The sequence below is a fragment of the Aotus nancymaae genome, unplaced genomic scaffold (genome assembly GCF_030222135.1).
Source record: "Aotus nancymaae isolate 86718 unplaced genomic scaffold, 86718_ANA_hifiasm-v0.15.2.pri h1tg000012l, whole genome shotgun sequence".
NCBI classification, from domain to species: Eukaryota; Metazoa; Chordata; class Mammalia; order Primates; family Aotidae; genus Aotus; species Aotus nancymaae.
Genome location: NW_026988423.1, coordinates 40,914,905 through 40,941,769, shown reverse-complemented (window position 1 = coordinate 40,941,769; position 26,865 = coordinate 40,914,905). Strand labels below are relative to the sequence as shown.

Sequence of the window (26,865 nt, the reverse complement as noted above, 5' to 3'; positions counted from 1 at the left end):
AAATAAAGATTGTTTAATATAATTCTTACAAATACATTATTTCCACATCTCTGGGCTCTCCAGAACATTCAGTATGATATTGGCTGTGGATTTGTCATAGATACCACTTATTATTTTGAGGTTTGTTCCTTTGGTGCCTAGTTTGTTGAGGGTTTTTAACATGAAGGAATGTTGAATTTTATTGAAAGCATTTTCTGTGTCTATTGAGATGATCATACAGTTTTTGTCTTTAGTTCTGTTTATGTGATGAGTCATCTTTATTGGTTTGCGTATGTTGAACCAACCTTGCATCCCAGGGATAAAGTCTGCTTGATTGTGGTGGATTAGCTTTTCAGTGTGCTTCTAGTTTCTGTTTCCTGGTATTTTGTGGAGAATTTTTGCATCTACGTTCATCAGGAATATTGGCTTGAAATTTTCATTATTTGTTGTCTCTGCTGAGATTTGGTATCGGATTAATGCTGACCTCATAGAATAAGTTGGGGAGGAGTGCCTCCTCCTGAATTTTTGGCAATAGTTTCAGTAGGTTTGGTATGAGCTCTTCTTTATGCATCTGATAGAATTTGGCTGTGAATCCCTCTGATCTAGAGCTTTTTCTGGTTGGTAGGTTTTTTAGTACTAATTCCATTTAGGAACTTATTATTGGTCTGTGGAACACATTTTTACAAAATGGAATTTCTATTATATATACATTTAAAAATTTTCTTTCACAAGACATGACCTGAGCATTTTCTAATAGTGAAAGTCTTTGAAAACATGGTTTTTAATGGTGTTTCATTACATGTTTTTTAATTGTAATAAACCCAACCACTTGGATTATGTACTCTTTCACCCACTCCTTTTTACATGTCTGTTCCAGCTCCTATGCTTTAATCTGGAGAATTTGGTTTCTTGAAGTAGTTGCTGGGTATCATAATTCAGACCTGTGGTTTGGCAGTCTGCCTGGCTGTAGTATTTAACTGAGTCTCGTGGAAGATCCATGCTTATTGAATGTCATGGAGGATTATATTCACCTCAGTCATTCAAGACGTTGGCATAGACCCCATTCCTTGAGGAGGAGTTCCTGTCACTGTGACTGCCACAGAGGGAAGGAAGCCTGGGCACTTGGGACTGGAGAGAACTTTCTGAGTCACAGATATCTCATCTCACTGTGCATGGGCTGTGTGTGCTGAGATACACCAGTTTATCAGGTACTATGTTGTGAGGTCCCAGTAAGCTAAAGGAGTGTAGAATCCTATCTAGTTCATACCCTAGTATGCTTTAGGTCTAAGTGTTGGTTAATTCTGGAAGGACTGAAGGAATAGGGGAGATTTAGTGAGCTCCATGCAGTCTGCAGGTTATTATCGAGAAAAGAAAATGAGGCTCTCAGTCCCAGGCCCATTTCCCTCTATTCCTTTTGAATAAAAGTTGGCAAACTCTTTCTGTAAAGGGCCAGATAGTTTTAGCTTTGAAGGCCATATGATTTCTGTTGTCAGCATTGAGCTCTTCTGTTATAAAGCAAAAGCAGTCATTGGCAGTATAGGAACAAATGGCCATGGTTATGTTCTAGTAGAACTTTATTTACATAAAAGGCGGCAGGCCAGATTTGAGCAATGGTTGTCAACACCTGCTTTGAAAATGTTTTGGAAATAGTGTCTCTGCCTGTTAGTTGTCATTATCCCCAATCTCTTAGGATCAGAGTTTTTCTTAGATTACAAAGCTGGATCATACAGACACGACTTCTAGGTCTGCATTTTCCCCACTGCACTCTGCTGCCTCTTAGAAAAAGATAAACTAAATAACTAGAACCCATGGAAAGAGGAAGAAGTGGAGCCCAGAGAGCTGATGCAGGACTAAGAGGCAACTCTGCAAGTTTAAATGTGGAATGTTTGTGTGACTCCCCATCCATATTATGACCACATCATATCTTGTTGTCATTTTCTCTTTTATTTTAATGATCTGTCCTTTTGCTTGAATGAATGTGTTTCTTGAATTAGATACATGCAACACTATATAAACTCTTCTTAGTTTCTTTGTCCCCTTTCATCCTCCCCACTTAGTAGCTTCAATATATCCTTAGCTCTCCTCACTTGCTATTCTCTAAACATACCAGGTGGCCGGGCACCATGGCTTGTGCCTGTAATTCGAGCACTTTACGAAGCCAAGGCGGGCAGATAACCTTAGGTCAGGAGTTTGAGAATAGCTTGGCCAATGTGGTGAAACCCTGTCTCTGCTAAAAATACAAAAATGAACTGGGTGTGGTTGTGTGCGCTTGTAATCCCAGCTACTTCGGAGGCTGAGGCAGGAGAATCACTTGAACCCGGGAGGCAGAGATTGCAGTGAGCCAAGATCGTGCCACTGCACTCCAGCCTGGGTGACAGAGTGAGACTCCGTGTCAAAAAAACCCCAGCCATACTAGGTTCTCTCATGAATGTGAATATTGATGTGGTCCTTCTGTTAGAAAGACATCTCACCTGAGACCACACACACAGAAAGCCTATGTTTCCTTAGTATACAGTTCTACATCAGGGAGACAAAGCTTTTTTGTAAGGGTTAGATAGTAAATATTTTAGGTTTTACAAGCCATATAGTCTCTTCCTCAGCTAACTCAACTCATTGAACTCTGCCATTGTAGTACAGGAGCAGCCATAGACAATATGTGCATGAATGAGTGTGGTTGTGTTTCAGTAAACTTTATGGATATTGACATTTGAATTTCATGATTTTTATGTGTAATAAAATGCGATTCTTTTTATTTAAAACAAAACATTCAAAATGTAAACGCCATTTTTTGCTTGAAGGCCAGACAAAAACAGGCAGTCAATTTAATTTAATCTGTGACTCATGGATGCTAACCCTTGCCTTAGCTGCTTAGTAACGTACCCTAGTCATGTTTTATTACCCCATGAAAGAATGGCCTACTTCTGTCATATTGTCTCTGACCTCTGTCGTTTCATTTATGATGCTGTATATTAGTCATGTGTACCTTTATCTCTCTTTCTGGATTCTGAGCATCTTGAGAGGCAGGTTGTGGCCTAGTCGGTCATCTTTGTATCCTTAATATCAAACATTAGACTTGACTTAGCACATAGTGGGTATTTAAGAAGTGATTGTTGAATTTGAATTTTATGCTTGATATGTATAAAATGTCATTTCTGCTGATCTTAAAGGGAAACACCTGACTGATAGGTGTAGGCTTCCCATATTCTTGCCCTTGAGAGGCCATGGTTAACTGCATTTGCGGCTAGTGGATCTCGTAAACTCAGTGGTTATATGGCAAAGGCTTTCCAAAGTTTTTTATTTTCGAGCTCTTTTTCAGACAAGAAATGATTATACTTTATCTTTAAATCTTTTATTCAATCATAATGAAGAATATGGCTTTCAGTATTCTCATGAACCAGAACTATCATCAGTGTGAAATCATAATAGCCATTGTTTAGTGAGCACCTACTACATTCTAGTCAACTCAAATTTTTTCTCTAGATTTTTGGTAACCTGATTACTATTAATTTACATCTTTTTTATTGTTCTCTACATGTCAAACAAAACAAAGCAACAGCATCAAAAACCCGCATGCTTTTCCTCCATAATTCTATATTATTGAATGACAGCCAATCATCATCTGTCCTTTAAGTCAAATATGAATTAATTACAGACTCCTTTCTCTTCTTCTTTATCTCCCACATGTAATGGCCACTGTCTTACCTTTTTTTTTTTTTTAAGATGGAGTCTTACTCTGTCGTTTAGGCTGGAGTGCTGTGGTGTGATCTCGGCTCACTGCAAGTTGCATCTCCTGGGTTCAAGTGATTCTCCTGCCTCAGTCTCCCAAGTAGCTAGGATTACAGGCATGTGCCACCATACCTGGCTAATTTTTGTATTTTTAGTAGGGATTTTGCCATGTTGGCCAGGCTGATCCTGACCTCAAATGATCTGCCCACTTTTGTCTCCCAGTGTCTTAGTAGTTTTAAAAATTATCTTCGCAATTTGTCTCATCTTGATTTCTAATTTATTTAATTTAATTGAAGCCTTAATAATTTATATTCTTCCAACATGTTGTTGAGTGTGTATACTGATTTTCCTGACCACCTCTCCTTGCCTCATGCTCCAATTACGCTTCCCATAGTTATCAGCACTGAATGCTAATACTAATACTTTGTTCACATCAGTTGTTATTAAAACCCTTCATTTATTCCTTATTATCTTCAAGGTAAGACCGGCTTCCCAGTCATGACATACAGGACTCTATCTGTGACCCCAACGCTTCACACAGATGTGTTTTGGAATTCAGAATTTTTTGGATTTTAGAAAAGTAATATGGCATATGCAATATATATGTAACATTATCTGCTCATTCCTGAATACTTATGGGAGTGAATGGCAGGTGCTTTTAATAATTACACTGGGGCAGTAGGTTTAAACTGGACCTTTCTTGGGCAAACCAGGATATTATTTACACAGGTTAAGGATGTCAAGCAAAGAACGTTAAGGATGGAGCAATACAGGGAGAACAGATGGAGCGAAGGAAGCAGTGGAGTCCTGGAGAAATATTTGAAAAGGGAAAAAGGAATGTGGCTCTTCAGGCAGGAGGGAAACCTGGAGCAGGGAGCCTACCAGAATCCCAGGGAAGAGTCATTGTTTTTCTATTGTTTTAGAAGCAGAGCCCTTTTAGGAGATCCCTCATTAGATAATGATTATTTACAGTGAGAGGTCATATTCTTAATTAAAAGAGCTTTTACCTTTTCTTAGAATACTATGTTTAATGACTTTTTATGTATTAGGATATAAAAGTCTCTTTTAAGCATTTCTGTTTTATAGTCATTTGGCCAAAATCTAATTCACATCCAGCTTAAATCCAAATGTCATTTCATGCTATGTTTTATCCTGAGGTTGCTAGCTATTTAGTCAAATATAGTGAGTATAATCACTACAGGCTTAAATTTTTATGTCAAGAGGTAGAACACATTTATTCTGTAATATTGAATCCTGTAGTATTGGAAAATCAAAAACAGCACTTTTTTTTCCTTCTGTATAAAATAAGATTTTTAAGGAAGTCGACAGGAAAATAAAACAAGTGAATATTTTACATTCTTAGTGGTTTATGGTTGGCAGTTTCTCCCCAGCATTTTGTTATGAAAAGTTTGAATGCACAGAAGAACTGAAAGACTTATGCCCACAAGCTAGATTCTGTTATTAACATTTTGCTATATTTGCTTTGTCACTGCACTGTCCATCTATTTGTCCCTCTTTCCAACCATCAGTCTGTCTTTTTTGTGTAAGCATTTCGAGTAAGTTGACTGGTAATTTTCCTAAGCAGCCGTCTTTTTATTTTGTTACTGATTTTTTCCTGGATGTTATAATTACAATATCAATACATTTTATGTAGATGTTTCAGCTAATGCTTTTTCCTATTTCTAGAAATCTGAGATTGCCAATAATCTCTGTCAATCTTAAATTATTTTTTTAAAAAGTTCTGGTAAATAGTGTCAGACCTGATAAGTGACTTCTTTCTCCATTGTTTTGTAATCCAGACAATTAAAACTTGTAATCATGAAAACACAATTTATAGTGGCTTTAAAACATGATTTTCTAAATTTTACATAAATATTTATTCATACTATGTTGTTTTCAGAGTGGAGAGATCTACAGACCAAGTCATCAAGCCAGTCAATGTAGGAGCTCTATCAAAATGGGTTGGGAAGATACCGCCAGATGTTTTGCAAGACATGGCAGTGATTGCTCCTATGCTTGCTAAACTTGGATATGACCCATATGCCAACCCACCTAACTACGGAAAACCTGATCCCAAAATTCTTGAAAACACTCGAAGGGTAAGTGAGATTTTTTAAAGCAACTGAGAAAACTAGATTTGGAATTTGGGACCTGAATACTTTTTTCTTATTTTATTTCTTACTATTTAATGATCAGAAAATTACTTTAAATTAGAAAAATTTGGGCCAAGCATAGGGCTGACACCTGTAGTTTCAGTACTTTGGAAGGCCGAGGTGGGAGTGAGCCCAGGATTTCAATACTAGCCTAGAAAACATAGTGAGACTCCATCCCTGCACACACAAAAAAATTAACCAGGTGTGGTGGCGCATGACTCTAGTCCCAGCTACTTGGTAGGCTGAGGTGGGAGGATTGCTTGAGCCAAGTTGGTCTCGAACTCTTGACCTCAGGTGATCTGCCCACTTTGGCCTCCCAAAGTTCTGGGATTATAGGTGTCAGCCACCACGCCCAGCCGTGAAGTCCAATTTAACTATTTTTTTGTTGTTGTTGCTCATGCTTTTGGTGTCAAATCTAAGAATCCATTGCCATGTCAAAGTCATCAGGATTTATTCCTGTGCTTAGTTTTATAGTTCTAGGTGTTAAGAGTTAGGACTTAGATCCATTTGGAGTTAATTTTTCTATATAGAGAAGCAGGGGTCTAACTTTATTCACTTATGTATCATGATCCAATTGTCCCAGCACCATTGTTAAAGAGACTATTCTTTACTACCTAATGTGGTTTTGACACTCATCTCAAAAATCCATTGGCTGTAGATGTTTGGGTTTATTTCTGCAACTGCATTTCACTTTCTGGAACCTTTCCAATTTGTATGCCTTTTATCATCATCTCCTCCTCCTCCTCCTCCTCTTCCTCCTCCTTCTCCTCTTCCTTTTCCTCTTTCTCCTTGCTTTTCCCTTTTTCCACCTTCCTCCTTTCTCTTCCCTCCTCCTTCTTCCTTCTTTTTTTTTTTTCTTTTCTTTTTTTTCTTAATTGCTTTGGCTAGGACTTCCAGTACAAGGTTGAACAGCAGTGCAAAGTGAGCATTCTTCCCTTACTCCTGACCTTAGTAGAAAGCTTCCAGTCTTTCACTTTTGTATTGAGGTTAGATGTGGTTTTTTTTTTTGTTCTTTTGATATGGAGTCTCAGTCTGTAGCCCAAGCTGATGTGCAGTGGCTCAGTCTCAGCTCACTGCAAGCTTCATCTCAGGGGCTCAAGCAGTTCTCATGCCTCAGCCTTCTGAGTAGCTGAGACTCCAGGCACATGCCACCACAGCTGGCTAATTTTTTTTTTAACTTTAGTAGAGAGACAAGGTTTCACCATGTTGGCCAGGCTGGTCTTGAACTGCTGAGCTCAGGCATCACCCCACCTTGGCCTCCCAAAGTGCTGGGATTATAGCCATGAGCCGCTGTGCCTGGCCCACTGTGGATTTTTAAATAAATGCCCTTTATCATATTAAAGAAGTTTTTTTCTGTTCTTAGTTTGCTGAGTGTTTTATTGTGAAATGATGTTGAGTTTTGCCCAGTGTTTTTTCTGTGTGTATTTAGATGATGTGTTTTTCTTTATATTTTATTATTATGTATTACACTGGATGCTTATGTTACATTGCACTACCCTAGTATTCCTGAGATAAACCCAAATTGGGCTCCATTGAAACTAAAAACTTTTGCATTATAAATGTTATGAAGAAAGTGAAAAGACAGCCAGATGCAGTGGCTCACGCCTGTAATCCCAGCACTTTGGGAGGCTGAAGTGGGTGGATTATTTGAGGTTGGGAGTTTGAGACCAGCCTGGCCAACATGGTGAAACCCCGTCTCTACTAAAAATACAAAAATTAGCCAGGTGTGGTGGTGCATGCCTCTTATCCCAGCTACTCAGGAGGCTGAGGCAGGAGAATTGCCTAAGCCTGAGAGGTGGAGGTTGCAGTGAGCCAATATAGGGCCACTGTACTCATCTCTCGGAGATAGAGTGAGACCCTGTCTCAAAAAAAAAAACAAAACCCAGAAAGTGAAAAGACAACCCACAGATGTACCTAGAGATTAGTATCTAGAATATATAAATAATTTTTTTTTTTGAGGCAGAGTCTTACTCTGTTGCCAGGCTCACCGTAACCTCCGCCTCCTGGGTTTAAGCAATGCTTCTGCCTCAGCCTCCCAAGTAGCTGGGACTACAGGTGCATGCCACCATACCTAGCTAATTTTTGTATTTTTTTAGTAGAGACGGGGTTACACCATGTTGGCCAGGATGGTCTCAATCTCTTGACCTTGTGATCCGCCTGCCTCGGCCTCCCAAAGTGCTGGGATTACAGGCTTGAGCCACCACACCTAGCCTTATATAAAGAATTCTTACAACTCAAATAAGAATTTACATTTACCAATTAGTAGTTTCAATCAGCCAGAGTTGGTTTCTCTTCAGTCATTCAATTTGTGGTGAATCAAAACTATCATCAGATACTACTTCACACCCATGAGGATGCTTATAATGAAATTTTAAAAATATGGGAAATAGTATGGTAGTTCCTCGAAAAATTATAGAATTACGATTTGACCTAGCAATTCTACTTCTGTGTATATATACAAAAGAGTTCAAAGCAGGGACACAGATATTTGTACACCAGTGTTTGTAGCAGCACTATAAAAAACTAAATGTCCATTGACAGATGAATGGATAAACAAAATGTGCTGTAAATAGATGGATAGATAGGTCACAAAGGAATATTATTCAGCCCTAGAAAGGAATGAAATTCTGTCCGATACATGCTACAACATGGATGAACCTTGAAGACACTGTGGTAAGTGAAATAAGCCAGACACAAAACGAGAAATGTTGTATAATTTGACTTGTCGGGTACATAGAATATGCAAATTCATAGAGATAAAGTAGAATGGAGTTATTAGGGATGAGGTATGATTCCATTTCTGTAAAGTTCAGAGTTACTCTTATAGGAGGAAAGGACCCATTATGTCTAGAAGGGGGCAGAAGGGAGTCCATTGGGTCATCTTCTGTTTCTCAATCTGTGTTTACTCCATAGAATTTCATTGAGCTGTTCAGCCATGATTTGCACATTTTCCTTTATATGTTATACTTTTATTAAAATCTACTTAAAATGGAAATAAAAGATACCTGGATTTCAGCTTTTAAATGCTGATGGAAAGATAGCCATTTTTGGGTGGGTGCGGTTGTTCGCACTTGTAATCCCAGCACTCTGGGAGGCTGAGGCAGGTGGATCACTTGAGGTCAGGAGTCCGAGACTAGCCTGGCCCACGTGGTGAAACTCTGTCTCTACTAAAAAATACAAAAATCAGCCAAACATGGTGGCGGGTTCCTGTAATGCCAGCAACTCAGGAGGCTGAGGAAGGAGAATTGCTTAAACCCAGGAAGTGGAGTTTTTACAGTGAGCCAAGATTGTGCCACTGCACTCCAGCCTGGTGACAGAGCAAGATTCCATCTCAAAAAAAAAAAAAAAAAAAGACAAAGCACTCATGTCTGAAATCTGGTTTATATAGGATTTTCTTCCAGGCAAAAAAACAAGATCAAGATTATTGGTTTTGAAAATGTACTCTGTTCTTTCTTATATCAAAGTCTTGATGTTGGCTGCTGGAGAGAGCTTCTTAGGTTTTCTACCTGTATTCGTCCATTTTCATACTGCTATAAAGAACTGTCCAAGATGGGGTAATTTATAAAGGAAAGAGGTTTAATTGACTCACAGTTCAGCATGGCTGGGAGGCCTCAGGAAACTTACAGTCATGGTAGAAGGTCAAGAGGAAGCAAGGCACTTTCTTCACATGTCAGGAAGGAGAAGTGCCAAGTGAAGGACAAAGAGCCTCATATAAAGCCATCAGATCTCGTGAGAACTCACTATCACGAGCATGGGGAACCTCTGCCATGATTCAGTGACCTCCACCTGGTCTTTCCCTTGACACGTGGGGATCATGGGGATTATGGTTGAAGGTGAGATTTGGGTAGGGACACAGAGCCCAACCATACCATTAGTTTTTTTCCTTTTTTTTTTTGTACCTGGAGTTTTGGTGTTGTTGTTGTTCCCTCATGAACGTTTTTAAGTATAATTAAGCAAAAGGGAATACTGTACAATGGTTTTTAACAATTCTTTAAGGTTTTTTTCCCCCCCAAGTCGGGGTTTCCCAATGTTGCCTAGGCTGGTCTCGAACTTCTGGCCTCAAATGATTCTCCTACCTCACCTCCTAAGTAGCTGGGACTGCAGACAGGTGCCACTCACCCAGCTGCCTATACAGTGTTTTTATTTATTTATTTTCTAAAGTAAAACTTCTTTAATTTTTTTCTTGCAAGGATTGAATAGAATAATAGAATGAATGCCAGCATTGTATAGTATTGTATCAGCGGGTTACAATCAGGGAAGCTCCAACAGAGCCACTTTTTCTGTTTCTTTATGTTCAATCTATGCTGTAAATTTGTTTCAGAGACTTCTCTGAGTCTATCAACTGTAAATATGGAGATGACTCTGAAAGGATCTCACTCATTCTTCTTTGATCCACATGTCAGTTTGTTCCTCCATCCAGGATATAAAGATAATTAATACTCCACCTCTTGGCCAGGCACAGTGGCTCACGCCTGCCATCCCAGCACTTGGGGAGGCCAAGGCGGGCGGATCACGAGGTCAGGAAATTGAGACCATCCTGGCTAACATGGTGAAACCCCATTTCTACTAAAACTACAAAAAATTAGCCAGACCTGGTGGCACACACCTATAATTCCAGCTACTCAAGAGGCTGAGGCAGGAGAATCGCTTGAACCCAGGAGGTGGAGGTTTCAGTGAGCTGAGATCACACCACTGCACTCCAGCCTGGGCGACAGAACAAGACCGCATCTCAAAAAAAAAAAAAAAAAAATTCTAGCTCTCTCCTTAAGTTCAGTGAAGAAGAGAAGATAGATTTACAATTAATGGTAATTTAGTATGTTAACGACTGTAAGAGTAGGACATTCAGAATGCCCCGTGAGGACAGAGATGGCACTACTGGATTCTCATGTTTAAAGAATAAGTAACGTTCCCCAGTTTGAGAAAAGAGGGGAAAAGCACTCCAGCGAGAGGAAATTGATGAAATTACTGTTAACTTTACTTGTATAGATTAACTGACTTTCAGTGTCTATGAAAACTCGATTTGGGACTAATTTCTGTGAACAGAAATAATAATATTCCTTTCTGATAAATGTCCTGTGGTCAAATAATATGATTTTCTAATCATTCTGCACACTAAACTTTTTTCTCCCAGGATGCCTTAATGCTAAATTTCCTCTATACTGCTTTCTGTTAGAGGAAGAGATTTCTCTTTCACAGTCACAACACATTCCCCATTCAGTTCATATTCTAATCCATCTTGTCCAACTTCATCGAAAACTTGATACACTTAACCATTTCTTTTTCTTACAAGAAATAGAATTCTTAAATTCTTTCTACCGTTGGAATAGAAAGAATATCATGCTTCTGGACTGATTAACTTTTTTTCTTCTTGATTTAAGAACTTTTGACATTTATTATTTGTTTCTAGGCAGCACAAGACTGTGAGATTTGCAAAGCTGCCAAAATATTTTGAAACAAACGAAAATATATAAACATGCATGTTATCAGTTGTTTTACAGTATTTGTGTTTTAGAGATAATGAGTGTGTAGTGGACCACAAGAGCCGAGGGGGATTAAAGATGAAAATTTCAAACTCTAGATTCCTTTTTGTGTAATCATATCTGGCTGAAGTTACGTGTATTCTCTGCATGTGAAACTCTCAAGTCATAATTCTTCAAAGGGGAATGTTTACTGCATTATTTAAAAATAATGAATTATATTACCAAATAACAGCAGGCTAAGCATAGACCAATGATGAAAGTTTGTTGGAAACTAAGGCTTCTGATTAATTCTGTGCTCTGAAGTATAATTGGAAGGAAGGATTATATTAGAGCTTACAATGAGTTTACAGAAAGAAAGGAGAAGGGTAAATTAGATATAGTTCACAGTAAATCTGAATTCAAAACCCCTGGTTGTAAGACTAGTCTTTTATCCTTTGGAGTTAAAAAGCATATATGTACAGCCAGGTACAGTGGTTCGTGCCTGTAGTTCTAGCGCTTGGGTGGCAAGTATGGGTGGATCGCTTAAGCCGAGGAGTTTGAGATCAGGTTAGGTAAAATGGCAAAACCCCAACTCTACAAAAAATAGTGGTGGCAGGGACTTGTCGTTCTAGCCACTCAGGAGGCTGAGGTGGAAGGATCACCTGAGCCTCGGAGATCAAAGCTGCAGTGAACTGTGATTGTGTTACTGCACTTCAGCCTGGATGAAAGAGTAAGAGCCAAAAAAAAAAAAAAAAAAAAAAGTAAGAGCCTGTCTCAAAAAAAAAAAAAAAGTGTGTGAGTGTGTATACGTTGAAGAAAACTATGAGAATAAGCAAAAATGTAGAGTCTGTAGTGCATAATGTAGTGCTAAGCACATAGTTTAGTCATTGGTACATATTTCTGGAGATTGTCTAAAGATCTATTTTTTAAAAATTGATTTTAGTTAAATCAGTGGTTAGCAAATCATAGCCTGCAGGCCAAATCTGGCCTATCATCCATTTTCCTTCCTGCCTTCCTTCCTCTCTTTTCTCTTCCTTCCTTCCTTCTCTCTTTCTTTCTCTCTCTCCCTCCCTCCCTCCCTCCCTCCCTCCCTCCCTTCCTTCCTTCCTTCCTTCCTTTCTTCCTTCCTCTTTCTTTTCCTTTCTTTTTTTCTTTCTTTCTTTCTTTCTTTATTGTTTTGGGGTTTTTTATGAGACAGTCTTGCTGTGTTACTCAGGCTGGAGTGCAGTGGTGCGATCTCAGCTCACCACAACCTCTGTCTTCCCGGGTTCAAGCAATTCTCCTGCCTCAGCCTCCTGAGTAGCTGGGATTATAAGCGCATGCCACCATGCCCGGCTAGGTTTTATATTTTTAGTAGCGATGGGGTTTTACCATGTTGCCCAGGCTGGTCTCAAACTCCTGAGCTCGGCCTCCCAAAGTGGTAGGATTACAGGCTTGAGCCACTGCACCCTGGCCCTATTACACATTTTGGTAAATAAAGTTTTATTAGAACTTACTATGCTTAATCATTGAAATGTTTTGTGTGTCTGTTTTTGCCCTGCAGCAGTAGATTTGAGTAGTTGGGACAAAGACTGTGATTCATACAACCTAAAATATTTACCCTAGCCTTCGTTACAGAGTAGTTTGCTAACCTTTCAGTTTCTCGGTTTTAACCCATTCACAAATTATATAGTTTTTGTTTGCTTGCTTGTTTTGAGACAGTCTTACTCTGTTGCTCAGGCTGGAGTGCAGTGGCATGATCTCGGCTCACTGCATCTTCTGCCTCCTGGGTTCAGACGTTTCTCTTGCCTCAACCTCCCAAGTAGCTGGGCCTGTAGATATGCACCACAACATGTGGCTAATTTTTGTATTTTTAGTAGAGACTGGGTTTCACCATGTTGGCCAGGCTGGTCTTGAACTCCTGGCCTTAAGTGATCCACCCGTCTCAGCCTCCCATAGTGCTGGGATCCCCAGCCAATATTTTTGTTTTGTTTTTTTGAGATGAGATCTCACTCTACCCAGACCGGAGTACAGTGGCATGATCACAGCTCATTGCAGCCTTGACCCCCACTGGGTTCAAGCAATTGTCCTACCTCAGCCTCCTAAGTAGCTGGGATTACAAGCATGTGCCACCATGCCTGGGTAATACTTGTAATTTTTGTAGAGACGAGGCTTCTCCATGTTGCCTAGGCTGGTCTCAAACTCCTCTAACTCAAACAGTCCGCCTCAGGCAGGAATCCTGAAATGCTGGGATTACAGATGTGAGCCACTTTTCCCAGCCTGCAAATGACATATTTCTTATAATTTACTACAGTGAGCTTTGCATGGGTACATACATTTAAACATAACATTTGTTATGTTTAAACTTTATTTTCCTTTAATTTTTCATAGAGAAAAATGTGAAGACTGGTACCATAAATACCTATATACCCTGAACAGAGAATCATTGTTAAAATTTTGCCATATTTGCTTTATCTTCTCTCTGTGTGTATGTATACTCACATGGTATTTTTATTGGTATTAGTTGATAGCTGCAGATACTATGCTCCTTCAGTACATATCTCTAAGAATAAGAGCATTTTCCTCCATAACCGATTGTGTTAAAATTGAAAGACATGGGCCGGGCGCGGTGGCTCACGCCTGTAATCCCAGCACTTTGGGAGGCCGAGGCGGGTGGATCATGAGGTCAAGAGATCAAGACCATCCTGGTCAACATGGTGAAACCCCGTCTCTACTAAAAATACAAAAAAAAAAAAATTAGCTGGGCATGGTGGCACATGCCTGTAATCACAGCTACTCGGGAGGCTGAGGCAGGAGAATTGCCTGAACCCAGGAGGCAGAGGTTGTGGTGAGCTGAGATCGCGCCATTGCACTCCAGCCTGGGTAACGAGCGAAAACTCCGTCTAAAAAAAAAAAAAAATTGAAAGACATGTATGAGGTTTTTGTTTGTGAGAGCTATATGATGGGTATTTCTATGGCGCTTTGTTCATCCCTGTGTTCCCCTTTATAAACTGCAGAAACTCTAAGTATAATGCATTATTATCTCTTGCTTGCAAGTAGTAGACTGAATAATGGCCCCATAAAGATGTCCACTTCCTTTAGGTAAAGAAAATGTGTACATACACATCATGGAATATTGCACAGCCATAACAAAGAATGAAATCACCCCCTTTGCAACAGTATGGATAGAGCCAGAGGCCATTATCCTAAGTAAATTAATGCAGAAACAGAAAACCAAGTACCTCATGTTCTCACTTGTAAGTGGAAGGTAAACATTGGGTACAAATGGAAATAAAGATGGGGACAGTAGACACTGGGAACTACAAGAGGGTGGAAGGAAGAAGGAGGAGCAAGGGTTGAAAAACTGCCTATTGAGTACTGTGCTCACTACCTGGGTGACAGGTTCAATCATATCCCAAACTTCAGCATCATACAATATACCCCTGTTATAAATCTGCACATGTACCCCCTGAATCTAAATAAAATTTGGAAAAAAAAAACCACCAAATGTCCATATCCTAATTCCTGGGATCTGTGAATATGTCATGTTTTCTGGCAAAAGGAACTTTACAGATGTAATTAAGGAATTTTAGATGACGAGATTATCCATTATCTGGTGGGCCTGAAGTAATCACCAGGGTTCTTATAAAGGAGAGGCAAGGGAATTGGAGGTAGAGAAGGTGCTCTGATGATGGAAGCAGAATTAGTGAAGGAAATGTGAGCTCGCCACACGGCTAGTATTGAAGATGGCGAGGCTGAGCATTTTCACCTCCAGTTTCAAAACCATTGTGTCCAGGCTCCTTTTTCTTTTAAACAGTCTTTCCCTAAATTTCTCTCTTCTTACATCTTATTGTAAACACCAAGGAGAAACCAGGCAGTTAACTTTGCTTGGAATCTTTTTGGTTAGACCATCTAATTCATTCGGCACATTACCTTCTACATCACTGTAAAATTGCATTGATAAACTTTCTGCAACTACATAACAGAGATCCCCCTGCCTCCAGCTTCTAGTCAGATGTTCCTCATATTCCTTAAAACTTTCACATCCACCTCCTAACAATCCAAAATCTACCACCTGTCAATTCCTGGCAATTTAGGCATTTACTGCTGCTCTCCTTAAAGCCTTAAAGTATTAGAACTGGGCCCTATTATCAGAACCTATTACCCAATCCTAATACTCTTCCCACATTTTTGGTATGTGTTACAACAGAACTTTACTCCTGACACCAAAATCTGTAAGATTTATATATGAAGAATAATTAATTATTCTAAAACTTACTAATGGCGTAAATCAACAAACATGTATTATCTCATCGGTTCTGTGGTTCAGGAATCCAGGCAAAGCTACCTAGATGCTTCTAGCTCAGGATCTTTCATGAAGTTGCAGTTAGGCTGTCAGCCATGCTGCAGTCATCCCAGGGCTCGGCTGGGAGAGGATCTGCCTCCAAGCTCTCTTGTGTGACTGTTGGCAGGCCTCAGGTTTTTGCTGGCTGTTGGCTGGAGACGGATGTCAGTTATTTGCGACATGAGCCTCTCTCTATGCCAGTTGACAACATACAGCTGGCCTACCTCAGAGCAAGCAAGCAGTAGAGTAAGATAGAGTGCCCAAGACAGGAGATATGGACTTTTTATAACTTAATCTCAGAAGTAACATCCCATCACTTTTGCCAAATTCTGGTTGTTAGAAGCCAGTCACTAGATCTGTCCCACAGTTGAAGAGGGTTAAACAAGGTCATGTTCTTTATAAGATTAAGCTAAGTACAGAATTGGCTTAATAACGTTTCTGATGATTTTTTCTATAATTTATAAAGTCTTGGCTGTCTGAAACCCTTGGGAAATGAGTCATTATGGAAAGTTAAGTTTCTGGATAGATTTTCACCATGAAGGAACTGAATCTTGATGATTTAGGATAGAAACACTTCTGCATTTGGTCACATATTTTCTGCCTTTTAAAATAAATTACTGATCATTTTTTGAAATTTTATTTCATCAAAAAAAAAAAACACAATTGTGGGTTATAAAAGAAGGTGCCTGTCTTCTCCTTACATAGTGTATAGAACTGTTCATCTCTTTACTAAAGACTTAAGGCTTCTGTCTGCCTTTAGAATTTCTATTTCTTTCTTTGTTTCATTTGTTACTGCTTAGTTATCAGCGCTTGCCCATTGCCTTCCTGTTTGCTGTATCTGTTAGGTTGGTGCAAAAGTAGTTGTGATTTTTGCATTAAAAGTAATGCATTGGATTCTCATAGAAGCATGAACGAACCCTTTTGTGAGCTGTGCATGCGGGGGATCTACGCCGTGCGCTCCTTATGAGAACCTAATGCCTGATGATCTGTCCCTGTCTCCCATCACCCCCAGATGGGACCGTCTAGTTGCAGGAAAACAAGCTCAGGGCTCCCACTGATTCTACATTACAGCGAGTTGTAGAATTATTTCATTATATGTTATGATGTAATAATAATAGAAATAAAGTGCACAGTAAATGTAATGCTTTTGAATCATCCTGAAACTACCTCCTCCTCTGGTCCCTGAAAAGATCGTTTTCCACAAAACCTGCCCCAAGGCTGGAGACTGCTGCTATAGAGGATTGGATTTGCAGTCTAGAAGTAATGTTAATGGCATTTATTTTAAGATGCACTGAGACTTTACATTTTTTTTTTTTTTTTGATGGAGTCTCTTGTTGCTCAGGCTGGAGTACAGTGGTGTGATCTTGGCTCACTGCAACCTCTTCCTCCCAGGTTCAAGCGATTCTCCTGCCCCAGCCTCCGGAATAGCTGGGATTACAGGTGCCCGCCACCATACCCAGCTAATTGTTGTAGTTTTTGGTAGGGACAGATTGCACTATGTTGGCCAGGCTGGTCTTGAACTCCTGACCTCAGGTGATCTGCCTGTCTTCAGCTCCGAAAGTGCTGGGATTATAGGCATGAGCCACCCCGCCCAGCCTGTTTACATCTGATTTATAAATTGTTGCTATAGTCAGCCCTTTGTATCTGTGATTTCCACATCCATAGATTCCACCAACCCTGGACTGAAAATATCTGGGGGCAAAATGATGCTTACATCTGTGTTGAACATGACAGACTCTGTCACTCTTTCCTAAACGATAGAGTATAACAACTATTTACATAGCATTTACATTGTGTATTATAAGTAGCCTAGAGATGATTTCAAGTATGCAGGAGGATATGTGTATGTCACGTGCAAATATTACACCATTTTTTATAAGGCACTTGAGCATCTGTGGATTTTGTTATTCACAGGGGATCCTGGAACTAATCCCCTGTGTATACCAGGAGATGACTGTATAGGTGAGGCTGTGGCAACAGGTGAAGTGGCATTGGGCTTAGCAACTGTAAGAAAGCTTAGAGTGGCCTGAGGACAGATGACAATATGACACATTGCTGACTTTAGGCAATGCTCAGAGTCTCTTAGTTTTTTGAAACTTCACAAGCAATTTAGACACTCTTTTTCCTTCTCTATCTCTGTATTCTATGTGATCCCACAGTTGAAGTCTGTTTTTATAGTGGAATTACTTATACCCCTTTCCAAAAACTTGAACCTGATTTCCATCTACAAACCCAAAGCAGCAAATACAATTTACTTTTATATTTGAATTATTTCCTTTGTAATGGTGTCTGTTGACAGCCAAAGCCTCTTGTATGGAAACATACCACCACTGCCATAAGTAAAAGCTGTAAAGCAGTGTTAAATACTGTATATAGAGCCCACATTTTTATATGCATTTCTTCTAGGCCTTATGTAGTGTATGTACTATGGAAGATTGGGAAAGTGCAGTAACCTCTATGATTCATTAGGTCTTTAGGCAGAATACCCAAAAGGCCTGCTAGAGAGGTCAGGTGTGGAAACAAGAAAGCAATCTCTGTGTTACTCAGGCTTTGAGAAACTTCCTTCAGAATCATAGAACATTAGAACTGGGGAGAAGAGGGGCTTAAAAAACTTTAGTCTCTTTTTCCCAGCTCCAGTTTCTTGTAAATAATTAATAGTAAACCTAAAGATTATAAGAATTACATGCCTCCTCTTTTCCCTTGCACAACACGGAGTTTATTTCCTAATAGCGTACTTGTTAACTTTGCATTCCCACAGTGGTGGTTTCCAGCCTCACAAACCCTTGCGACCTCCAGCCGCAAGTCCCCTGGACCCCAGAGAGTATATGTACTGTGTGTGCACCCTAGTAACATGTTGCCTTAAAACTAGCACTACTGGATCCTCTAATTTTAGTACATCTCTTTTATGTCTCACTTTTCAGAGACCACCAAACTAGCAACCCAAAACTCATTTGTCACTCTCGAAACATAATATATGAAGATGGAAAGCTAATGTAAAAATAAAGGGACTGAGTCATTTGGAAGATAACCTAATGTACGTGCTTGAAAAACAGGGATATAAGAAAGCAAAGGGACAAGAAGCAAGCCAGTTCACCCTGAACCCTACAAATGTTTGGGAATTAGAAACACCAAGTAATACAAATTAGGGGAAAGGGGTGAAGTCTGTTACTAAACATAGGGAGGTTGACACTGTGTATAGGAACAGTTAGACTTCCAGATCCCTATCTTGATACCCCACTCCACCTCTGCAGAAGAGATAGACTCCCTTAGGGAGGAAGAACATGAGAGAAAATAAAGACACTAGGGGGAGAGTGTGAGATCAGCAAGATAGTGGAATAAAAGATCCCTGGCATCACTCTCAAAAATTCAACTAGAAATTACTGAGAATCACAGATTACCTCCAGGAAACTCACGAGATTCTCAGGACAAAAGAGAAAAATCTCCTCAAGATTCGGGTAGGGAGAAGGGGAAATAACCATCTTGAAATAAGCCGGAGCATTCCTTAGCAATGGTTTGCTCTCAAAGTAAACTATTTTATCAAGCCTCATTTTGTGCTTTACCAGTGCCTAACTGACCTGGAGAAAGATGCGTTAGTCCATTTTGCATTGCTATAAAAGAATACCCGAGACTGGGTAGTTTACAAAGAAGAGGGGTTTATTTGGCTCACATTTCTGCAGGCTGTGAAGGAAGCATGGTGGCAGCATCTATCTCCTCAGTTTCTGGTGAGGCCTGAGGAAGCTCTCACTCATGGTGGAACACAAAGGGGAGCAGGCACATCACATGGAAAGAGAGAGAGCAAGAGAGAGAGGGGAGGGAAGTGCCAGGCTCTTTAAAAACCAGCTCTCGAGCCAGCTCTTGTGAGAACTGTAGTAATAGAGTAAGAACTCACGCATTAGTGCAGAGACAACAGCCTTTATGAGGCATCGGCCCCATGACCCAAACACTTCCTACCAGGCCCCACCTCCAGCACTGGGAATCACATTTTAGCATGAGTTGGAGGGAAAAAATGCCCAAACCGTATCAGAAGGGAAACACCCAACCACAGCCCTCTTTAGCCTTCCAGTCCTACCTAAGGCGGGAGACGGGAATGTGAGAAACACTTGTGAAAGACAGCCCAGGCACACAGGCTTATTAAAAGACTGAGAACCAACTGATTATAGGATATTCCCCCCACCACACAGACACCTTACCACCACACCGATCAGTCTCCTGTATGATGGTGGTGGATTACTGCTAAACGAGTTGTAATTTTCAGACCCTATTTTAATAAGGAGTTTTTAGGGAAACCAAGAAACAATAAGAGATACAAAAACAAGAATGCAATTTCAGAACATGGATGCAGCTGGAGGCCATTATCCTAAGTCAATTAATGCTGAAACAGAAAACCCAAAACTACATGTTCCCAATTAATAAGTGGGAGCTAAACATTGGGTATTCATGGACATAAAGATGGGAACAGTAGGCACTGGGGACTCCAGAGATGGGAGAGAGGAAGGGAGGGAGAGAGGGAGAGAGAGGGAGGGGAGAGAGGAAGGGAGGAGGAGGGAGAGAGGGAGGGAGAGAGAGAGGGAGGGGAGAGAGGAAGGGAGGAAGAGGGAGAGAGAGAGGGAGGGGAGAGAGGAAGGGAGGAAGAGGGAGAGAGGGAGGGGAGAGAGGAAGGAAGGAGGAGGGAGAGGGAGGGAGAGAGGTAGGGGAGAGGAAGGAAAGAGGGAGGGAGAGGGAGGGAGAGAGAGGGAAGGGAGGAGGAGGGAAAGAAGAAGGAGAGGGAGGGGAGAAGGGAGGAGGGGAGAGAGGAGAAGAAGGGAGAGGGGGGAGGAGCGAGAAGGAGGGGAGAGGGAGGGAGAGAGGAGGGGAGAGAGGAAGGGTAGAGAGGGAGAGGAAAGGGACAGGGAGGGAGAGGAGCAGATGGAGGGAGGGGGGAGAGAGGGAGGGATAGAGGAAGGGGAGAGGGAGGGGAGAAGGGAGAGAGGGAGGGAGAGAGGAAGGGGAGAGGGAGAGGAGAAGGGATAGAGGGAGGGGATAGAGGAAGAGGGAGGGTGAAAGAGAGGGAGGGGAGAAAGAGTTGAAAAGCTGCCTGTTGTGTACTTTGCTTACTTCCTGGATATTGGGATCAGTTGTACCCCAGACTCCAGCATCACGCAGAATACCCTTGTAACAAACCTGCACATGTACCCCCTAATCTAAAATAAAAATTCATTTTAAAAAAGGACACTAAAGAAAATTTAACCTACAGTCACACAAAACAGTCAACACAACCCAACTCTTAGCCAGATAAACATAAAGCCTCAAACAAAAGGCCTATTTACTGTAGTTTCTTTTACCCACTATGTCATGTCTGATTTCAGCAAAAACTTAGAAAACATGCTAAAAGGTCAAAATCAAAGTTGCATGAGGCCTAGCAAGAATCAGAACCATTGTCAGACTCACATATGGCAGTGATTTTGGAATTATGACTGGAAATTTAAAATAATTATGATCAGTATACTAAAGGCTCTAATGGAAAAAGTGAACAACATGCAGGAAAGATGGGTAATGTAGGTAGACAATAAAACTCTAAGAAAGAACCCAAATGAAATTCCAGAAATAAACAGCACTGTAACAGAAATGAAGAATGCCTTGGACTTATTGGGAGACTGGAAAAGACAATAGATAACCCAGGAAAGAATCAATGAGCTTGCAGATATGTCAGTAGAAAGTTCTCAAACTAAAATGCAAAGAATAAAATGAATGAAAATGACAGAACATGGCAGGGCTTGGTGGCTCACACTATATCTCAGTGCTTCGCAAGGCCCAGGTGGGAAGATCACTTGAGACCAAGAGTTGAGGACCAGCCTGGGCAACATAGAGATCTGTTGACTCCACAAAAAAGGAAAAGAAAAAGACAGAATAGGGTATCTAAAACTGTGGGACAGTTACAAAATTATATATATTTAAGTACTTGCTTTGGCTGCACATACACTAAAATTGGAACAGTACAGAGAAGATTGCACAACATGGCCCCTGTGCAAAGATGATACATAAGTTCATGAAGCATAAAAAACATCTTTTAAAAAAATATGTAATATACATACATTTATATATAATTGTGTACACACAATGGGAATAACAGAGGGAAAAAGAGAAATAGAATAAACATTTGAAGTAATAATGGCTGAGAATTTTCAAAACTAAAGACAGACACCAAGCCACAAATCCAGAAAGTTAAGAAAACAAGCAAGATAAATATCAAAGGCCAGGTTTGGTGGCTCACATCTGTTAATCCCAGCACTTTGGGAGGCCGAAGTGGGTGAATCATTTGAGGTGAGGAGTTCAAGGCCAGCATGGCCAACATGGTGAAACCCCATCTCTACTAAAAATAATGAAAATTAGCCAGGCCTGGTGGCAGGCACCTGTAATCCCAGCTTCTCAGGAGCCTGAGGTAGGAGAATCACTTGAAAGTGGGAGGTGGAGGTCGCGGTGAGCTGAGATCATGCCACTGCACTCCAGCCTGGTTGACAGAGTAAGACTCCATCTCACATACGTACATGCATACATACATGCCAAAAAATCTGTACCTAGGCATATCATATTCAAATTGTAGAAAATCAAAGACAACATCCTGAAAAAACCTAGAGGACAAAACACACCTTACTTACAGAGGAACAAGGATAAGAGTAATACTGAATTTCTCCACAGAAAACATTCAAGCAAGAAGAGAGTGGAGTGAAATATTTATGTATTTATTATGTTTTTAATTTTTATTTTTGTGGTTACATGGTAGGTGTATATGTTTATAGGGTACGTGAGATATTTTGATACAGGTATACAATGTGTAATAATTACATCAGGATAAATGAGGTATCCATCACCTCAGGCATTTATCATTTCTTCGTATTACAAACCATCTAGTTATACTCTTCATTTATTTTTAAATATATAGTAAATTATTGTTGACTGTAGTCACTCTGTTGTGCTATCAAATGCTAGATCTTATTTTTTCGACCTAATTATGTTTTTGTATCTATTAACTATCTCCTCCCTGCCCCCCGCCTACCCACTACCCTTCCCAGCCTCTGGTAACCATTGTTCTACTCTCTCTTTCCATGAGTTCAACTATCTTAATTTTTAGCTCCCACAAAGAAGTCAGAACATGCAGTTTGTCTTCCTGTGCCTGGCTTATTTAACTTAACATAATGATCTCCAGCTCCATCCATGTTATTGTAAATGACTGGATCATTATTATTATTATTTTTTGAGACAGTCTTGCCTTGTTGCCAGGCACCAGGCTGGAGTGCAGTGGTGCAATCTCTTATCACTACATCCTCCGCCTCCCGGGGTCAAGCAATTCTCCTGCCTTAGCCTCCCAAGTGGCTGGGACTACAGACATGCGCCACCATGCCCAGCTAATTTTTGTATTTTAATAGAGACAGAGTTTCACCATGTTGGCCAGGATAGTCTTGACCTCTTGACCTCGTGATCCACCCTCCTTGGCCTCCCAAAGTGCTGGAATTACAGGCGTGAGCCACCATGCCCGGCCAGAATCATTATTTTTTATAGCTCAGTAAGTACTCCATTATATATATGTACCATATTTCCTTTATCCATTTATCTGTTGATGGACATGTAGATTGATTCCAAATCTTGGCTATTGTGAACAGTGCTGCAGCAAACATGAGAGTGCAGATATCTCCTTGATTTACTGATTTCCCTTCTTTGGGGTATATTCCTAGCAATGGATTGCTAGATCATATGGTAGTGGCATTTTTAGTTTTTTGAGGAACCTCCATGCTGTTCTCCCTGGTGGTTGTATTAATTTACATTCCCACCAGCAGTGTATCAGGGTTCTCTTTTCTCCATATCCTCACCGGCATTTGTTATTGCCTGTCTTTTGGATAAACGCCATTTTAACTGGCCTGAGATGATATCTCATTTTTGATTTGCATTTCTCTGATGATGAGTGATGTTGAGTGCCTTTTCATATACCTGCTTGCCATTTGTATGCCTTCTTTGGAGTAATGTCTATTCTGATCTTTTGCCCATTTTTTAATTGTATTACTAGATTTTTTTTCTTATTGAGTTGTTTGAACTCTCTATATATTCTGTTTATTAATAACTTGTCAAATTGATAGTTTAAAAATATTTTATTCCATTCGGTGGATTGTCACTTTACTTTGTTGATTGTATCCTTTGCTGTGTAGAAGTTTTTAAACTTGGTGTGATCTCATTTGTCCATTTTTGCTTTGGGTGCCTGTCTTTGTGGGGTATTACTGAAGAAATCTTTGCTTAGTGCAATGTCCTGGAGAGTTTTTCCAGTGTTTTCTTTTAGTAGGTTTATATTTTGATGTTTTAGATTTAAGTCTTTAATTCATTTTGATTTAATTTTTGTATCTGGAAAAAAATAGAGGTCCAGTTTTGTTGTTTTTTTTTTTTGAGACAGGGTCTCACTCTGTCACCCAGGCTGGAATGCAGTGGTGTGATCACAATTTATTGCAACCTCCACCTCCCAGGTTCAAGCAGTTCTCATGCCTCAGCCTCCTGAGTAGCTGGGATTACAATGGTATGCCACCATGCCTGGCTAGTTTTTGTATTTTGAGTAGAAATTGGGTTTCACTATGTTGCCCAGGGTGGTCTCAAACTTCTGGCCTCAAGTGATCCACTAGCCTTGGCCTCCTAAAATACTGGGATTATAGGTGTGAGCCACCATGCCCAGCAAGTATCTAGTTACATTCTACTACATGATATTCAGTTTTTCTAGCACCATTTATTGAAGAGACTGTTCTTTCCCCAATGTATGTTCTTGGTACATTTGTTGGAAATGAGTTCACTGTAGATGTCTGGATATGTTTCTGGATTATTCTATTTTATTGGTCTGTGTGTCTATTTTTATGCCAGTACCATGCTGTTTTGGTTACTATAACTCTGTAATATAATTTGAAGCCAGGTAATGTTATTCTTCCAGTTTTGTTCTTTTTGCTGAGGATAGCTTTGGTTATTCTAGGTCTTTCATGGTTTCAGATAAATTTTAGAATTTTTTTTTTTTAATTTCTGAGAATTGTTTTGTTTGTAGCTGTTGTAAATGGGATTACTTTCTTGATTTCTTTTTCAGATTGTTCAGTGCTGGCATTTAGAAATGCTACTAATTTTTGTATGTTGATTTTTGTCTCCTTCAACTTTATTTATCAGTTGTAGTAGATTTTGGTGGAGTCCTGGTTTTTCCAAATACAAGGTTATATCATTCATAAACAAGGATAATTTGACTTCTTCCTTTCTAGTTTGATTGCCCTTTCTTTCTATTGTCTCATTGCTCTAAGACTTACGGAGTGAAATATTTAAAGTGTTGAAAGAAAAACCCCACCAACTTATGGTAACTCCATGTTTCTAGTTGGTAGTTGCTTTGGCAAAACACCTTGGAGCCATTCTTGATTCTCCTTGTCCCTCACATCGCACATCCTATCTGTTAGGATATCTATATGTAATTAGGAAAGAAAATCATAATCCTCCACTTCTCACTATCTCTGCCTCTATCTCCTTGGTCTAAGCCATCGTTACTTCTTCCCTGGATTATAGCTATAGACTCCAGACTACAGCCTAAATAGAGCAACTAAAATGATTCTTTTAAAATGAAGTTCAATCTAGTACTACAGAAGTGTCCCATTTCACTACCAGTCTATGAATTACTTCATTTCTCTGTGCCTCAGTTGCTTCATCTGTAAAAAAAGAATAATACCTCCTCAAGAGATTGTGTGATTTGATGAGGAAGCACTTACTTAATACCAACCTGGTGCACAGAAAAAGTAAAGTTTAGCTGTTATTATTTTTATTTCCAACTTGCCCTTCAAATCAGAAGCTTACTTTTGTCTTTTCATGCTTCAGTGCTTGAGGTGGGAGGGTTTGTAGAAACATTTGGATTCTGAATACCTAGCTCATTGCTGTCAAGTAGAATCCTCCATCTTTTAGTGCCTCAAAATGTTATGTCCAGAAACTTTGTTAACCAAAGAAAATTTCATTTCTAGCTCTGCTGTTTTAGGCACTGTAGTGGATCAGTTTCCTGCACTGCATAGAAACTCCTTTGTCATTGGAAAGTGTTAATTTTGTCGGTATTACAGTTCCTAACTTCTGAGGCATTTGTTTCCTAGAGGATACAAAAAGGAGGAAATCTCCACACAGCTGCCTACTGATTTTTTTGCTTGAGCCTTTATCTGATATTTTACCCTAGCCCCTTTTGGTTTTTTATTACATTTGTAACATCACATACCTAGATTTTTTTTTCTTTATATAAGCCTTACCTATCTGGAACTGTCAGTACTTGGAAGGTACTTAAAATGTTGAGTGTTTCCACTCATATTTCCTGTTATGCTTTACTGATATTTTTCACAAGCCAAAAAGAGGAAGAAAGACTTCACCATAGATTTGCTAACCGCAATATAAGATGCAAAGAACGTGGTTTAATGGAAGGGCACTGGGCTGGGGCCTCTGAGCCTTGCTCTGCCACTGAACCTGTATGACTGCCTGGGCTTGAGTTAAACCTTTTGCCTAAATTCTAGCAGAAGAGGCTAGCTAAAAGAGGAGATTCGGTGTCTGAGAGAATGTGAAAAGAAAAGTCACCTGAGACCCCAACCCACTGACAACAGAAGAGGGACTGGGGCAGACCGACCTGCACTGGTTCCATCCAGCAGCCAATGCACAGAGCGGAATGGCCTGTGGGCCTGAGCAGTGACGTCCCCCGGGCCTGGAAAGCAGAGGGGTGGCTGGGGGCTGGGACTTGTTTCTTGAATAGAGGGAGAAGGGAAGACACTTGAGGATCTGGTAAAAAAACAAAGCATTCTAGTAGTTTTAGCCTCTCCACTGGGTGCACTGTCTCCTTGCCCCAGACAGTAGTTGGGTGAAACAGATGGAAGTGAGTGCTCACATGACGCAGTGTTCCCAGGGCTCAGACACTTCCCACTCCAGCAAGCTGGAACTATCCAAGCTGTGGGGTCAGGGTAGAACAAATGATTCTTTTTTGTTTTGTTTTGTTTTGTTTTGTGAGATGGAGTTCGCTCTTGTTGCCCAGGCTGGAGTGCAATGGTGTGAACTCGACTCATAGCAGCCTCTACCTCCCAGGTTCAAGTGATTCTCCTGCCTCAACCTTCTAAGTACCTGGGATTACAGATCCCACCACCACACCTGGCTAATTTTTTCTATTTTTAGTGGAGATGGGGTTCTGCCATGTTGGCCAGGCTGGTCTCAAACTCCTTACCTCAGG

General features: G+C 40.2%; 1 protein-coding gene and 1 non-coding gene across 3 annotated transcripts in view; both read left to right on the top strand.

Annotated features, from left to right (window-relative positions):
* The window catches only part of TPST1 (tyrosylprotein sulfotransferase 1), a 108,792-nt gene that overhangs the window by 73,898 nt on the left and 8,029 nt on the right, over window positions 1-26,865 (top strand). For both annotated transcript variants that reach the window (XM_064375609.1, XM_064375610.1), the window contains exon 3: window positions 5,606-5,804. In XM_064375609.1, the coding sequence (XP_064231679.1) occupies window positions 5,606-5,804 (199 nt within the window). The remainder of the gene's footprint in view (window positions 1-5,605; window positions 5,805-26,865) is intronic.
* On the top strand, window positions 21,576-21,686 carry LOC135274661 (U6 spliceosomal RNA). Its single transcript, XR_010342450.1, has one exon. It is a non-coding gene; the product is annotated as a U6 spliceosomal RNA (small nuclear RNA).